This window comes from Drosophila melanogaster, chromosome 3L, assembly GCF_000001215.4.
Source record: "Drosophila melanogaster chromosome 3L".
NCBI lineage: Eukaryota > Metazoa > Arthropoda > Insecta > Diptera > Drosophilidae > Drosophila > Drosophila melanogaster.
Window position 1 is genome coordinate 2959697 of NT_037436.4, and position 16969 is coordinate 2976665.

The 16969-nt window shown below is 37.9% G+C and overlaps 2 protein-coding genes and 1 long non-coding RNA gene across 4 annotated transcripts, besides 1 other annotated feature; 1 reads left to right on the top strand and 2 right to left on the bottom strand.

Moving 5' to 3' along the window:
- Positions 1-25: 25 nt before the first annotated feature.
- On the bottom strand, positions 26-1353 carry CG34025 (uncharacterized protein). Its single transcript, NM_001038898.3, has 3 exons — positions 905-1353; positions 318-844; positions 26-251 (listed from the first exon to the last, which is right to left on the bottom strand). Exons 1-3 carry the CDS (start codon positions 1305-1307, stop codon positions 204-206), a joined length of 978 nt encoding a protein of 325 aa, NP_001033987.2. The 5' UTR covers positions 1308-1353; the 3' UTR covers positions 26-203.
- Positions 1354-1837: 484 nt separating this feature from the next.
- Positions 1838-4092, top strand: Or63a (Odorant receptor 63a). 2 transcript variants are annotated; one of them, NM_079171.4, is made up of 10 exons: positions 1838-2178; positions 2238-2334; positions 2399-2543; positions 2593-2787; positions 2861-2965; positions 3027-3192; positions 3242-3347; positions 3426-3530; positions 3600-3755; positions 3864-4092. In NM_079171.4, exons 1-10 carry the CDS (start codon positions 2048-2050, stop codon positions 3918-3920), a joined length of 1263 nt encoding a protein of 420 aa, NP_523895.2. In that variant the 5' UTR covers positions 1838-2047; the 3' UTR covers positions 3921-4092. The 2 variants fall into 2 exon arrangements, with proteins under 2 accessions (NP_523895.2, NP_001163331.1); NM_001169860.1 differs by having other exon boundaries at positions 2593-2965.
- A 2989-nt stretch (positions 4093-7081) lies between these two features.
- Positions 7082-14448: a mobile genetic element.
- A 1373-nt stretch (positions 14449-15821) lies between these two features.
- lncRNA:CR44530 (long non-coding RNA:CR44530) lies at positions 15822-16507 on the bottom strand. The gene is made up of 2 exons (NR_124766.1): positions 16431-16507; positions 15822-16372 (listed from the first exon to the last, which is right to left on the bottom strand). It is a non-coding gene; the product is annotated as a long non-coding RNA:CR44530 (long non-coding RNA).
- Positions 16508-16969: the final 462 nt, after the last annotated feature.

The window sequence follows — 16969 nt, forward strand, 5'->3', positions numbered from 1 at the left end:
CGATTGTAAATCAGCAAAATTGAATAACGGAAATCGTTGACAAGCATACAAATTTATTAAAGCGTATTTAAATCTATATGAGCGAAAAGTCATGAAAATATATAAATCATTGAGTAACATTTCAGAGTGGTCCTTATTTTCGCGACGATAAAAGAATGGTGAGTATTTGTTTTTGAAGTCCTTTCTAAATAAGGCAAGTCCTTTCAAGGCAGCCGGCGATATTCGAAGTAGGCTTCATCAATTAGTTGTCTCTGAATAAAAAGCATAAAATAAATTTTGTTGTTTTAATGTCATTAAAAGACTTTGAGAGCACTTACATTTTCTTCACACAATGGTGGATCCAAATATGTGTGCAATTGAAGGGGGGTTTGACGGTTAGGATCTCGAGTCGATCTAATGCTCTTGAATATATTTGCAATGGAATCGTGTGGCTGTTCTCCATGATTTATGTAGTAGCAGAATAGGAATTGCAACTTCTTACACTTCTTTATGATTTCTATAATTTCAATTGGAGATATGTAGCTGAAGATACTCTCCACATAAAGAGATCGGAGTTCAGTTAAATTGGTCAAAGGCCCTAGACAATTAGAACCACCAACATTTATCGACAGTTTCGTCAAAGATTTCATCTGCGATATCAGCTCATAATCAGATCGAAGTTTGAGGCAGGTTCCCCGAATCCAGAGTTCCTCCAGCTTGGGAAAGCATTTCAAAATTGTTTTAACACAATCCGAACACTTGGCAAATCCGGAAAGTCGAAGCTCCCGCAAACCGGGAATAAGTTGAAAAAAATCCGCAAGGTAACAAATACAAGATGGGACGTTTACACTCAAATAGTCACGAGCTAAAAACAAAAATTGATATCATTTAAATTTTCGCGGACTTATAAAATAGTTGATCTTACAGCAAGACGAAAATCGAAACATATCCTCAAGTCTGGACATTTCTCCAAGGCAATACCTCAGATCAATTTTGTTTCTTCCTTGTGTTAGAATTCGGAAGTCTTTGACAAAGTTGCCTAGATCCTCCTTATCATAACTATGTCCTTGGATAACTCCCAAAGTTTTTACGTTATTCTTGACGATCCTCAACAGCTTGATGGCAACTGTTGAGTAATACAATACTGGTTTCACACCATCGGGATCGTTTCCATGATGTACTGGGTACGAGGTTGGCGGTCTGTCCAACAAAATCTGTCGAAACCTGGGCAGGGTATCCGCTAAATTTACAAGATCTTTGATGCTTAGATACTTAAGAATGTGTTGAAGACAGTCTTCATTCAAATTTAAAATATTTAAGTCAACCATTTCTGCTCGAAGATGTTTCCAACTACGCGATTTAAGTTCAACTGACGTATTTTAACAATTGAAGAAGGAATATAAATAGGGGAAATTAATATCTAAGAGAAGAAATGCGGATGGCTATCAGCCTCTATAACCTTTGGGATATAAGTACTCTAAAGAATGTGTTCTTATCTTTAAGGATTCAAAACAATACATTGAGATATTTGCTAATCTGGGGCGTCCCTCTTATCACTTTCGGTGACTAGGGATGCGATAGCTGAAAGTACCTGCTAGGTATCACTCAAGAGATTATAAAAAATCAAAACTTCTATGTAAATATTTTAAATAAGCATATTTAGTCTTTTCCACAACCTGGGCGTTTGCAAAGAAGAAATATTTTGCAGCTTAAAGCTTGCAACCTCGCAGCTTTTAGTGGGAAACCTCTCTTACCAAGCGAAATGAAGAGCTTAGAACCCAAAAGTCCTTTAAGCTTTCACAGGATACAATAACGAACGAACTTGACGTGGATCTAGTTACTGGTCAGACTAATTAACCACAGGACAAGTCGAGAATCACATCACTCACCCTTCCCAGCCTGCCAGTGCAAAGTATTTCAATTATTTAGTGAAACTTTGCCCACGTAATTGGGCGTGGTTTCCTGCCTCTGGCACTGAACTATCTAATTAAACCAAACCGATGAGCCACGCCCCCTCCATTGTCCCTATAAATGGGCGATTAACACAATTAGGCCGCGATTAGGCGACATGTACTCACCGGAAGAGGCGGCCGAACTGAAGAGGCGCAACTATCGCAGCATCAGGGAGATGATCCGACTCTCCTATACGGTGGGCTTCAACCTGTTGGATCCTTCCCGATGCGGACAGGTGCTCAGAATGTGGGTAATTCTAAGGTTGGGTATATCTTAATAATAGATACACATTCTAACGCCTTTAGCTGGACAATTGTCCTTAGCGTGAGTAGCTTGGCATCGCTTTATGGGCACTGGCAAATGTTAGCCAGGTACATTCATGATATTCCACGCATTGGAGAGGTGCGTCAAAACTATACCTAAAATCTTATTATTATTATGCGAGTATTAATTATTAATCTTTCAGACCGCTGGAACTGCCCTGCAGTTCCTAACATCGATAGCAAAGATGTGGTACTTTCTGTTTGCCCATAGACAGATATACGAATTGCTACGAAAGGCGCGCTGCCATGAATTACTCCAAAAGTGTGAGCTCTTTGAAAGGATGTCAGGTGAGCTCCTGTTGTGCGCATTAATCCACTAAAGATACATTTCTTTCAGATCTACCTGTTATCAAAGAGATTCGCCAGCAGGTTGAGTCCACGATGAATCGGTACTGGGCCAGCACTCGTCGGCAAATTCTTATCTATTTGTACAGCTGTATTTGTATTACTACAAACTACTTTATCAACTCCTTCGTAATCAACCTCTATCGCTATTTCACTAAACCGAAAGGATCCTACGACATAATGTTACGTAAATAAATCAATAATTCCACTAACAAATACTTTTTATAAATGTAAAATAATAATTTATTTGCCATACTAAGCTCTGCCATCTCTGTATCCCGCCTGGGAGCACAAGGGATTAGAGTTTCCCTACTATCATATACAGATGTACCTGGAAACCTGTTCTCTGTATATCTGCGGCATGTGTGAGTCCATATGGATGAGGTTTCCTTTTTCAGATATCAACCATAAATACTTTTTTCTCAGGTGCCGTTAGCTTTGATGGAGTCTTTATTGTCCTGTGCCTTCATAGCGTGGGACTTATGAGGTCACTTAACCAAATGGTGGAACAAGCCACATCTGAGTTGGTTCCTCCAGATCGCAGGGTTGAATACTTGCGATGCTGTATTTATCAGTACCAACGAGTGGCGAAGTAAGTGACGAAATTAAAAATGAAACATTTCATTTAACTCTTTTTACAGCTTTGCAACCGAGGTTAACAACTGCTTTCGGCACATCACTTTCACGCAGTTCCTGCTTAGCCTTTTCAACTGGGGCCTGGCCTTGTTCCAAATGAGCGTCGGATTGGTGAGCCCTTGATCCGAGGGTATCCCCAAAGGAACTTAACAGAATGAGAAATTCACCGTTTAACGTCTTTGTTCGCAGGGCAACAACAGCAGCATCACCATGATCCGGATGACCATGTACCTGGTGGCAGCCGGCTATCAGATAGTTGTGTACTGCTACAATGGCCAGCGATTTGCGACTGCTGTGGGTGACGTAACGGGGGAATCCGCGCTCTGATTGATGTCTAATTGCGTGACTAATACCCCTTTGCAGAGCGAGGAGATTGCCAACGCCTTTTACCAGGTGCGATGGTACGGAGAGTCCAGGGAGTTCCGCCACCTCATCCGCATGATGCTGATGCGCACGAACCGGGGATTCAGGCTGGACGTGTCCTGGTTCATGCAAATGTCCTTGCCCACACTGATGGCGGTGAGTAGCGGAGCAGAGCAGAGCAGGGGTCCTGCAGGTCCTGCAGGTCCTGCAGGTCCACCCCCAAGGGTCCCCTCCTACAGCCAGTTCCACTTGATTGATTCGCAGATGGTCCGGACAAGTGGACAGTACTTCCTGCTGCTGCAGAACGTCAACCAGAAATAGGGCACAAAGTTGAATAAAATCGTCGTGTGTGCAGTGACGAAAATGCGTATTGTTTTGAGATGGATTAATTTTCAGGGCAACAGTTAAATAAAATGTATGGCAATGAACTGGGTGTAAAAATAATTGTATAATAAATTTTTAAAATATGAAGTATTTACTCCTGTTATAAGGCAAGAACAAAATTGAACTTCTTTATTTTTCGCACTGTTTTGTTTGACTGAAACTGTTGACAGGATGCGGAGTCCGGTCAATCAATACTGGAATGTCCAATGTCTGTTGTCCTGCGTCCATTGCTGTCAGTCAGATTGCTCCGCCCATAAGTTTTGATGGTCGTGTGGCGCATTAAAATAATGAAATTGCCGGCAGATAAGAAGCATCGATGCCGCCTGCTGCCATTGCCGCTTCTAATCAATTTTATTTATTTGGCCGGGCATCCAGCGGATCGGAAAAGAGAACTGCGGCGATTGTCTTTTTGTTGGCATTCTATATCACAATAAATATAAAAGCCGCTTTAAATGCCTTGCTACCAGCGAATCGCTTCTTTAATTGTTAGTTTCGGCGGGGACTCCCAGACTTTCAATACTTTTAATGCACGTTTGCTGTTTGCGCTTCCTTTGTTTGGTTTTCTTTATTTTCTTCTCGCAGTTTTATCATTTTTCCTCGCTTTAGTGCCTGGCGCAAAAAGGACATCTTTTCTTTTCGGTTTATTGAGGCACATGAATATTCTTTAGCTGCTTATATCCCGTTTACTCGCTTTTTCAAGCATTTATTTTTCGCATTATGTTTTATATTTGCCCAAGGACAACGATGCTTTATGCATTGCGGGAAGGCTGTTATCCAGTTTGTGTTTCCTTTTCCTTTCGCCAGGCATTATGGGGGAGTGAAATATTGAAACTCCGCACTTGCCAAATAAAATTGCTAAATTTATTATATTAAAGGCTAGGGCAAAATTACTTTAAATAGCCACAGATATTGAACACTTTTTCGCAACAGTTTGGGCTTTTGTTTTATTTTGCAGTGTAAGTCCTTTGAAGTGACACTTGCAGCCTTAAATTAAATTGCGGCACAGCTGTTTGCTTGTTATTATTTTTTTTTCACACTTCTCACTTCGCTGCTAATTGTCCAATTAGACCGACAATGAAATAAAAAGTTGTTGACTCACCGACCACTGCTCATTAGGGACAACTGTACCTTTAATGTTTGCTATTTTCCTTTGCGCTTTCCTAGGAAAATGTATTCGTTCGCGTGGGAAATGGCTAAAAGTCAACACTGAAAGGAGGCGAGTCAAAGACTGGCATGATAAATGAGCTGCACTCGAATGCACACGTGGGAACGCCAGGGTTCCCAGGACATTGAAGCCCCACTTCTACTTCCTCAGCCTTAAATACCCTTCCTGTAAAGCTGTACATTTGTTTGTCTAGCACACAAACGAGCGAGTTTGCGTATGCTCCGCTTGTCAGTCTGTCTGCCGCAAGGAGCCACGGAGCGTATGCGCAATGCAACGTATATTAAGGACTCCGCAGGAACTGCAGCACTTGCTGTAAACGAGACTCTTGTTGAATGCGAATAGCGAAATATTTTCATTAACACTTCGCTGCGTTTGCTTGTTGGCGAAATTAAGTGCGAAAATATGCAACGTGCAGCGTAATTACTTGATTCAAAGAAAATGAGGTTAACAAATAGACTAGAAAATATACATATAAAAAAAGCAATAAGTAAATGGGAAGGTATGTTTGCACAACTTCCATTACATTTCCCAGCTTGAATGTCAAAGAAAAATTCCATTGTTCAGGCGGCAGAAGTATCCAAAAATAAATCAGTTATATTTACTTCCGCCAACTGCTGTCGACCCATACTGCATATGGATGTATTTTAGGTAAAAATTCATTCGTCTTTGCCCACGTAGCTCGAAGTATCCTGTCTACATATTGACCAACGCCAAGAATGGCAAACAATATTCATGTTTACTGTTTGTCCCATAGGAATTCAGAGTGCCCAGCTCGACTTTTTTCACCATTTGTCCACAATTTGCTTATGCCCAGTCTGCTCCTTTTCCCCATGGCACTTGATGCGTAATCAGTGGGACAAACAGAATTCATCTACGACCATCTGCCCGGACATTGCTGACAAATCCGATTGGGTGTCGCATTAGAAAGCGGAGGAAATGTGCGAGGAGGCATCCCAAGCCAAGGACCAAGAGGAAGAACCCTTATTCCCTGGCTCTGTTTTGGCTCCATTAGCTGGATTGTCTTGGCCATAATGGAGTTAATACATATGTATATGTATGCAGGAGCTGCCTTTGATCCCACCACTCGAAAAGGACCCAAACGGCTGAATGTGGAGGCGGGTGAGCACGTGTTGGGGAAATATATGTCGACTTTAGGTCTTCATTGGCCAGTTTCAGGAACATTAGTCAATTGTGTGCTATGCCAAAAGTGCACCATAAAAGTTAACAGAATTCTACGAAAAACAAACTAAATAAGATAAGCCTTTAAATGACTTACATGATGCAATCTGCAATAGCCTTAGAGGCAATCAATATAGTTTGTCTGGAATGTAATTTGGCCAACGAAGTTGTCATTTTTCTCATCTAAATCGGTTAAAATTCTGCGCAGAAAAAAAATTCCGTTTATTAACAGAGAAGTATTGGCTGTAGAGCTAGTTGCTGTTTTTACATGTGACTTTTTCCCGTTTTGAAGGTTTTTCCGGAATTGATTGAGTTGTAGCATTTACGTATCTTTTTTAAACCAATTTCAGTTTCCAACAAAACAAAAAGTGCATATTTGAATTTCCCCAGGCACACCAAAACCATTTTGGCTAAATGAAATTGAGTAAACGGCGGTGCACGGACAAAAGAAATGCCAAACCGTTCAAGATCTGAGCACACAAAGGCCAAATTAGGTTGGTTGCACCAACTTTTGGCCCGCAGACGTAGCAGGATTTCCATGAAAATTGCATCGCCTTTTATTTGCAACGTGAAAGGTGTGAAGCCGGCCACTTTCGAAGGCCTACAACGGGAAGTGTCCCTCAGTTGCGAAACAATGTCCTTTGCACCAAGGCTATGTACACCCTGTTGACCTATGTAGAGGAAAAACACTTGGGAAAACTTTAAGATAAACTTAAAAAAAATGTAATTAAATAATTTATATAAAATATGATATTGTAGTATATACGAACATAATAACAATAATAATAACAATAATAATAATAATATTAATAATAATTATAATATGAATCATAATAATAAGTCGACTAATAAGTAAACTTAGGACCACCCTAATTCCTTAGGGTCACCCTAGTAGATCTTTAGATACACCCTAATACTAAATATGCGAATTCAGCATGTACGCCTTTAGGGGTCGCACTCGACTCCCATTGGTTATCGAGTATGAACTTCATACATACATATTGCAGAATTTGCTAGTGTCAGCACTTGGCTGTCACAAGAGATCTGCCTGTAGACCACACTAAGATCAGATATAAATCAGGAATAGATCTGGAATGTACGCTCGCTTAAAGGAAACCAAATAAAGATTGCAATGACCAACTGCGTTTTGAGACTTTATTAACTACATCAGAAGTATTGGAATTCTAATTAACTACATGGCGACCGTGACAAAGGATCGTTATAAGTTGTAGCAGAAGCTAAAGGAAACCGCTTGTGATAATTTTCAACTTCGATGCTCATCCACCAAGACGGCGGCAATTATGAAGAAAAAAGCGATCTGAGTGAGTAGAGTGTCAGTGTGATGGGAAAAAACAGGGGCGGAGTTCGACATAATATAAAAAAGAGAATAGCGCACATAAAGTGGCTATTATATACGAACACTCCACCACCCCAATGGTCGAAAGCTCAAAAACTACAAGCTGAGCTAGACCACTGTGTCGAATATCTCAAGAAAAAAATCCCCACCACACGCGCTCACTCAGAAAATCAAATAAAATCATTAACAATTAACAAAACTCCAACTCCCAATCCGAAAAGCCTGCCTGTTTTCAAGAAAAGATGCCCGAACGACTGCGAGGGACCACTGTTCACACCGCATTGTGAACATACGTGCAGACATTGCAGCTCCACCACATAACCCCTAAATGAGGAAATCATCATCAACGTGGTGAGCAGCCCGCTCATTACGTCATCGAGGGAGTGTCAGCGTGCCAACCCCGGCGACGTCCAGCTGACGCAAGGAGGGTCAGAGTGAAGCAAATAGGAGCTGAAAAATAAAATATTTTTTTTTTGTTGCCCTGCGTGGCACACCACCCTCGATGCACTGCGCTGCATATTAATATTACACAAAATATTGTAACATTGAGCGGAACTTTTTCTGCCCGATGAGAAGAATGGCCCGTAAAGCCATACACCAACTAGGTAGGAAAATGTAACTATATTGAACAAAAAAAAAAAAATCAAAACAACATATTTTTAAAGTAAAATAAACCAAAAACCCAAAAATAAAACAAAAAAAAAAAAATAAAAATATACAAAAATGGGTTGGTTTGGATCTGACGATAGTCAGACAAAAGATAATACGGCCAATGTGGTCAATAACTTAAAAATAGTCGACCATACAGATGACATTCAGTCACTGTGGTTACTCCTTTTGATCATGACGATCGTAACAGTCGCTCAGTTTATATTAACGCTATATGTTAAGCATAACAAGATAATAAAGAGGCGTTATATAGGCAAAGCAGAGAATAGTTTGGATAAAATTTAAAAAAAAAAAAAAAAAAAAAAAAAAAAACATCCAAAATGTATTTTGAATTAAGATGATCTAAAATTTTTATTTTTAATATCAGAAAACTAGAATGAAAAAAAAAAAAAAAGATTATTGAAGAAACCTATTTGAAAGAGGCCAAAATTTATAAAGTTCGATTGCATAGATAAATCCATAGTATTCTTTAAATGGACTGGCAAGAAATACAAAACGAGCTTAAAGAAATTAAAACAACTTTTGACAAGTCTTATAAATGCATGACACCAAATAGAGAAGTGCAACAAGACACTCTCAACAAGCATGCGCAGATATTGGTAAGATGCTTTAATGGAGCACGCCAATTAATTTACAGAGAAAGGAAAAGATTAACAAAAAATCATTTATCACAAGCAGTAAAATTTCTAAACAGGTTCCGTGAGAACTTGTTAAACGTCAAGTACAGACACAACTTAAATATTACAATCCCAACGATTTTAAGCACACCTATAGTGGCTGAGATCGGTGAGGATATCGAAAGTGTAGGAGAATCAGAAATAGAAATAAAAGAAGAGGATCTCCACGATCTTGCAATTCCAGCGGTAATAACATTACCCGAATTACTTGAAGAAGAACTTTCAGATTCAAATACAGGAATAAGAATACAGGAAACGGACAAAATGACAGACTCTGCCGCAACAGCAAGGGAATATGTGCGACAAATTTCGTCCACAATACCTGAGTTTGACGGCAAAAAGTTAAACTTGAATAGATTCCTCACGGCTCTCCGGCTAATAGATCTGACAAAAGGAGATCAGGAGATGCTAGCGGTTGAGGTAATCAAGACAAAGATACTTGGTCCATTATCACACAAAGTTGAAAATGAAAAGACCATTATCGGTATAATAAATCTATTAAAAGCATCAGTTAAAGGCGAATCGCCCGATGTCATCAAAGCAAAAATGCTTAGTACACAACAGCGCGGCAAAACTGCAGCGCAATATACCACGGAGATAGAAAACCTACGTGGGTTGCTCGAAGCAGCCTATATAGATGATGGTTTAGATTCCAACAATGCAGACAAATTCGCTACAAAGGAAGCCATATCTGCAATGACCAAGAACTGTGGGCACGATAAGCTCAAAACCATATTGGAAGCTGGAAATTTCAACACGATGAATAGCGTGATTGAAAAATACATACACTGCAGTACAGAAATGACCGGCAATTCAAATAGTGTATTATTCTATAATAATAGAGGACACTATCGAGGTAATAATTACCGAGGAAATTACCAAAACAGAGGTAATGGCCGAGGAAATTATAACTCCTACAATAACAACTATAGAGGCAGAGGTGGTTACCATGGTGGAAACAGAGGACGAGGTGGTAACCAAAATTATAATAGAGGTGGAGGTTACTCAAGAGGTAACCAAAACCATAACTATAAAACAAGTCATGCCCACAATGTCCGAAACATACAATCGGAAAACGAACATACCCCCTTGAGCGACAATCTACAATAAAATTATACAAAATTAATCTCAATTTAAGCATTTTTATACGATTGAAGAATATGAGTACCAATTCATGGGTAACTCTTTTAATAGATACAGGTGCAGAAATTTCCCTGCTTAAATGCAGAAACAATAATCTTAACGATTTAAATCCAAAAAATACAACAAATATATCAGGAATAGGGCAAGGGACAATTCAGTCTCTAGGTACACTACATTTAGAAATGTGTATTGCTAATGCAGCAATACCATATGAATTCCATATCGTACCTAACAATTTTCCTATACCAGGGGATGGTATAATTGGCTTGGATTTCATTAAGAAATACAATTGTATTTTGGAATTCCACGACCAAGAAGATTGGTTCACTTTGAGGCCCAAAAATTTCAGGAACATAAACATTCCTATTATACATTCACTAGATAATGAAATAATTTTGCCAGCTAGATCAGAAGTGATTCGAAAGATTCAACTAACATCTACTGACACACATGTCCTCATCCCCAACCAGGAATTACAACCTGGCATAATAATCGCAAGTGCACTCGTAAACACTCAGAACGTCTTGATTCGAATTATTAATACAACTGAAATAGACGCTATAGTTAGTAGCGCAAATATAAAAAGCGAATCATTGGATGATTATGATGTATACAACGCAAATATAGAAAATAGTGCACAAAGAACTTCAGAAGTATTAAAACTTCTTAAATTTCCATCGTTATTCAAAAGCGATTTAACAAAATTATGCACCGAATATAGCGATATTTTTGGTCTTGAAACAGAAACCATATCAGCTAATAATTTTTACAAGCAAAAATTGAGATTAAATGACAAAACTCCAGTCTATATCAAAAACTATAGAATGCCAGAAAGTCAAAAACCAGAAATTCAAAGGCAAGTTGACAAATTAATAAAAGATGGCATTGTCGAACCATCTATTTCAGAATATAATAGCCCTCTTCTCTTGGTACCCAAGAAATCACTGCCTAACTCGGAGGAAAAGAGATGGCGATTAGTAGTCGATTATCGCCAAATAAACAAGAAACTGCTAGCAGATAAATTCCCACTTCCAAGAATAGAAGATATTCTTGATCAATTAGGCCGAGCAAAATATTTCTCGTGCCTAGACCTGATGTCAGGATTCCATCAAATAGAATTAGACGAAAGGTCAAGAAATATAACATCATTCTCAACTTCAACGGGAGCATACCGCTACACGCGATTACCATTTGGTTTAAAAATAGCCCCAAATTCTTTCCAAAGAATGATGACCCTTGCATTTTCAGGTTTAACGCCTTCGCAAGCATTTCTGTATATGGATGATTTAGTAGTCATAGGCTGTTCTGAAAAGCACATGCTTAAAAATCTAACCGACGTTTTCAAATTATGTAAGCAACATAATTTAAAATTACATCCAGAAAAATGCACTTTCTTTATGAAAGAGGTTACTTATTTAGGTCACAAGTGTACTGACAAAGGTATATTGCCAGATGACTCTAAATATGAGGTAATAAAGAACTACCCCAAACCAGTAAACGCAGACGAAGCTAGACGCTTCGTGGCATTTTGCAATTATTACAGAAGATTTATTAAGAACTTTTCTGAGAAATCACGCCACTTAACGAGGCTTTGTAAAAAGAATGTTCCATTTGAATGGACAAGCGAATGCAATGATGCATTCGAATATCTCAAAAGGGAATTAATGAAACCAACACTCCTTCAGTACCCAGATTTCAGCAAACAATTTTGCATAACCACAGATGCTAGTAAACAAGCATGTGGAGCGGTACTATCTCAAGACCATAACGGTCAACAGCTACCAGTGGCATACGCTTCAAGAAGCTTTACAAAAGGCGAAAGTAATAAGTCCACTACAGAGCAGGAGCTAGCAGCTATTCACTGGGCAATAAATCACTTCAGACCATACGTATATGGTAGACATTTCTTAGTACAAAGTGACCATAGGCCACTATCATATCTTTTTTCAATGAGAAACCCCAGTTCAAAATTAACCAGAATGAGACTAGACTTGGAGGAGTTTGAATTCACAGTAGAATATCTCAAGGGGAAAGATAATCATGTCGCAGACGCATTGTCCCGAATAACAATCGGAGAACTTAAAGCAATAAATAGACAGATACTAAAGGTAACAACAAGATCAACAACAAGACAGAAAAATACCTGCGCAGGTGAAAAATTGCATGAACCAAATGAGAAAGAAAATATAAAAATGCCCAATATCTATCAGGTAATCAATAACATTGATGCCAAAAAATATGTTATACTCAAAATAGACAAGCATAAGTGTTTGTTGAAAAGAGGAAAACAAATTATAACACGTTTTGATATGACTAATTTTTATTCTAATGAAATAATCGATTTAGATCAATTCTTTCAAAGGCTTAATGAAGAAGCAAGAATAAATAGCATCATTCAAACACAATTGTCACCAAGTGAACAAATCTTCGAATTTGTCACTATAAAGAATTTTAAAGAAAAGGGCAATAAAATACTAAAAAATTTAAAAATAGCGCTATTAAACAAGGTGACTAAGATAGATAAAAATGATAAGGTTCAAATAAAAGCAATACTGTCTAAATATCATGATGATCCATCAGAAGGAGGCCATTCAGGAATTTCTAGAACCCTGAGGAAAATAAAAAACTATTATTATTGGCCACAAATGACAAAGGCAATAAGTAAATATGTTAAAACATGTTTAAAATGTCAACAAGCCAAGACTACAAAACATACTAAAACACCGTTGACAATAACAGAAACGCCAGCAACAGCATTTGATAAAGTTTTGATAGATACCATTGGTCCACTGCCAAGATCAGAAAACGGAAATGAGTATGCTGTTACTATCATTTGCGATTTAACAAAATATTTGGTAACGGTACCAATTCCAAATAAAAGTGCAAAATCAGTTGCTAAGGCTATATTCGAAAATTTTATTCTAAAGTACGGTCCAATGAAAACAATCATAACGGACATGGGAACGGAATATAAAAACCAAATTATAGACGACCTATGCAAATATATGAAGATAAAAAACATTACTTCAACAGCACACCATCACCAGACATTAGGAACAATAGAACGAAGTCACAGAACTTTCAACGAGTATGTTCGCTCATATATATCTGTTGACAAAACCGATTGGGATATATGGATACAATATTTTACTTATTGTTTCAACACAACACCATCGGTAGTTCATGAATATTGTCCATATGAATTAGTATTTGGAAGATTACCAAGACAGTTCATAGATTTTAACAGGATAGACAGAATAGATCCTATTTACAACATGGATGACTATTCAAAAGAAGTTAAGCTACGATTAGAAATAGCATATAGAAGAGCTAAAAATATGTTAGACAAGGCAAAAGCCGATAGAAAGATAAAATATGATAGAAATATTAGTAACTTTGAATTAAAGATAGGAGATAAGATATTACTTAAAAACGAAACGGGTCATAAACTTGACAATAATTATTTAGGACCATATTTAGTTTCAGAAATAGGAGATAATGACAACATTACAATTATAGGAAATAAAAATAAAAAACAGATAGTCCATAAAGATAGGTTAAAAATTTTTAATTCATAATACATTTTGTTTGGTTGGCCAACCACAAATAAAAAACCACAAATAAAAAACCACAAATAAAATAAAAACCAATAAAAACATTATAATACAAAACTTTTACTTTGCAAAATATAATGAAAATATATATATTTTTTTAATATCTCTTTAATCATTCATTTCAAATATTAATGTACATTTAAAAAAAAAAAAAAAAAAATTATTATATACTTGAAAATAACTTCATGTTATTACGTTATTTTTCAAAAGGAGGGAGATGTAGTATATACGAACATAATAACAATAATAATAACAATAATAATAATAATATTAATAATAATTATAATATGAATCATAATAATAAGTCGACTAATAAGTAAACTTAGGACCACCCTAATTCCTTAGGGTCACCCTAGTAGATCTTTAGATACACCCTAATACTAAATATGCGAATTCAGCATGTACGCCTTTAGGGGTCGCACTCGACTCCCATTGGTTATCGAGTATGAACTTCATACATACATATTGCAGAATTTGCTAGTGTCAGCACTTGGCTGTCACAAGAGATCTGCCTGTAGACCACACTAAGATCAGATATAAATCAGGAATAGATCTGGAATGTACGCTCGCTTAAAGGAAACCAAATAAAGATTGCAATGACCAACTGCGTTTTGAGACTTTATTAACTACATCAGAAGTATTGGAATTCTAATTAACTACAATATATTGTTGTACTTTTTGCTAAAATATAAACTTGGTTTTATTATTATGTGCTTATTAACTAGAAACTTCTGTTTTAATGTCAACAATAGATTTTTTGATTTTTAGGATTTGTACATAAAAAAGTTAATTTTTTTATTAAGCATTTTTTCATTCTACGTGTTCGCTTCAATTGAGCAGACAGTTTTGCGGCTGTAGGCACTTTCCATGGGCGGCTGTGGAAAGTGTGGCTTCAACTTTTCCGGGGAGAAATTTAATTTGCTGCACTTTAAGCTGCAGGCGCCACTTTGGCGCTTTTCTTTTTCCTTTGCAGTTTTCACGATTTTCCATTCTTTTTTTTTCTGACTCCTCCGCGGGCAGCATTTCATTTTATTCAGTCGCTGGTGTGGTTCGCGAGTTTTCTTGCAATTTCTTTTTTAATTTCGCTCAAGTTAGTCATGCGAAATGGCACTTGATGCTCCTTGGTTATGCGTGTATATGGGCATCCTTAAGCAAGTGTGTGTGTGTGTATGTGTGTGCGTAACTGTGTCTGTGTCTGCGTGCCACTCCGCACATTCGTTTGAGTTCCATGGGAATTAACGCTAAGCTGCAGGATCCATCTCCTTCGCCATTCCTTCTTTGGCTGCCGCCCTCTGCAACTCCCGTTTTCCCGCCTCCGCCGACTTTTCCGCTTTTCCTCCTCGCGCATTTGCAGTGCAAATGAAGAGCAAAATGGCAACTACAATAAGGATAAGGACAGCGGCAGCAACAGTCAATTGTTGTTCTTAACTCGGTGGCAACAAGAAGGTAATGCAAATACTTTTGCCATCTCCATGGCAGACGCACACAAAAACACTTGCCACTTTATGCGATATGCCACGCCCCCTTCTATAACTTGTGTTTACGCAGAGAAGGGCGTTCTGAATTTTGAGAATATAATTTAAAGAAGTTTGAATACGAAAGCTTTTAGGGGATAATCGTATGTTCGCTGTTTACAAATTGAATCGTCCCTTTTTTATAAGCAGTTTATGATTTACAATCTAACGCTGGAATGTCCAAAAACGTATTAAAAAAATTTTACAACCTAAAATATGCCAAGCTTTTAATATAGAATGTTTTAGTTGAATAACACTAGAATGCTAGCAAAAAGTGACCTTCGCTGCCACTTTGATGCCAAAAAGCATTTTCATGTTGCCTCAAAATGAAGGCTGCAATGGCCAAAAAGTTGCCTTTAAGTAGCGGTTGCTATTCTGTGCCATGCATCAGTCACAATTTTAGCAGATCGTCACTTTTAAGCTTTAATTCTGAAATTGTTTTTAAAACGAAAAATAAGCTTAAGCAAAGCAAATTTATTAAATAAAGCAAACAAGGCCTTGTTGGATGCTAATTTTTTTTACACCTGTAGAACACAATACTGTCTGGAATTCAAATCACTGTTCTGCACACGCTTGACTGCACTAAACACTGTTGAACTTATTGCCCAGCATTCCGTTTAACCGGATTGATTGCTGTCTTAAGGGTAAACCTGTGTCTATATACATACATAGTCCTGAGCGAGTTGAGTTGACAACTGCCGAGGCGAAGCAATTTGCATTCTGTGCGCGGCCAAAAGATCCGGCATTCCGACGTGTGTAAGTGGATGCTGCTAGCCTGCAATCTCGGAGTCAATGCAAATGCAGTAAGTAAATGCAGAGTAAATGCAGAGTAAATGCAGCAGCGTCTGTGCCGGCGGTAAATATGCAAATAAATGCATGGGACCGGCCAAGTGCAATCACGTGCCCTCGCAAAAATGCAACTGCGACAGGATCCAGAGTCCTGCCATCCTTGGCATACATAATTCAGTGCCATAGCCACTCGGTTGTCTTCCCTTTTTGTACTGTTTTGTTTGATTGCATTTCAATTTGCAGGGTCTTTCTTTTCGATTTTCCACCCACGCGGAAATTAAGCTGCAATCGAATGGACACAGAATACACTAGTGTTTTTTTTATATAAATACCAATTTACCACAGTTCGTGCCTAGATCTGATTTGCATATATTTCCATTTCGGCACAGGAAGTAAGGTAATTTAATGGACAACAGTACTGAAATATTGAAATATGTGTAAACAAAATATGACAGCTTTTCATTGTGAAACTATTGAATAATTAAAGGTTGTCAAGGGAATATAAACATTATTAAAAATTACAAATGAAGAATGTGTCGTATGTTTTAGCAATTTCGTTCTATTGCGTATTCAACTTAATTCCATTTGATTGCTAAATGCTCTTTTTGCAGCCATATAAATTCCATTAGAACTCGCATTTGAACAAATGGTTGGGCCATTCAAAAACCAGCCGCAATAACAATTTTCGAAAATGGCCCTTCAAAAAGAATCAAACTTTGTTTGAACTCCCGTAAATCCGTCCGTCTGCCTTTGGCTTCCACTCAATTGAACATTTTCGGCTCTGGCAAATGAAAATCGCTTCAAAAATGTTCGCAATTGCAGTGCCCGGCCATTGGGATTCGTTTACAAACGGATTCCTACCCCCACATGTCCTCTGAT

Coding starts and splice junctions, on each gene's coding strand:
- CG34025 (NM_001038898.3), bottom strand. CDS start 1,307: ATGGTTGACTTAAATATTTTAAATTTGAATGAAGACTGTCTTCAACAC. Junction 845..904: donor GTTTCGATTTTCGTCTTGCT/GTAAGATCAACT, acceptor TTTTGTTTTTAG/CTCGTGACTATTTGAGTGTA. Junction 252..317: donor CACCATTGTGTGAAGAAAAT/GTAAGTGCTCTC, acceptor CTTTTTATTCAG/AGACAACTAATTGATGAAGC.
- Or63a (NM_079171.4), top strand. CDS start 2,048: ATGTACTCACCGGAAGAGGCGGCCGAACTGAAGAGGCGCAACTATCGC. Junction 3,531..3,599: donor GCCAGCGATTTGCGACTGCT/GTGGGTGACGTA, acceptor ACCCCTTTGCAG/AGCGAGGAGATTGCCAACGC. Junction 3,756..3,863: donor CCTTGCCCACACTGATGGCG/GTGAGTAGCGGA, acceptor ATTGATTCGCAG/ATGGTCCGGACAAGTGGACA.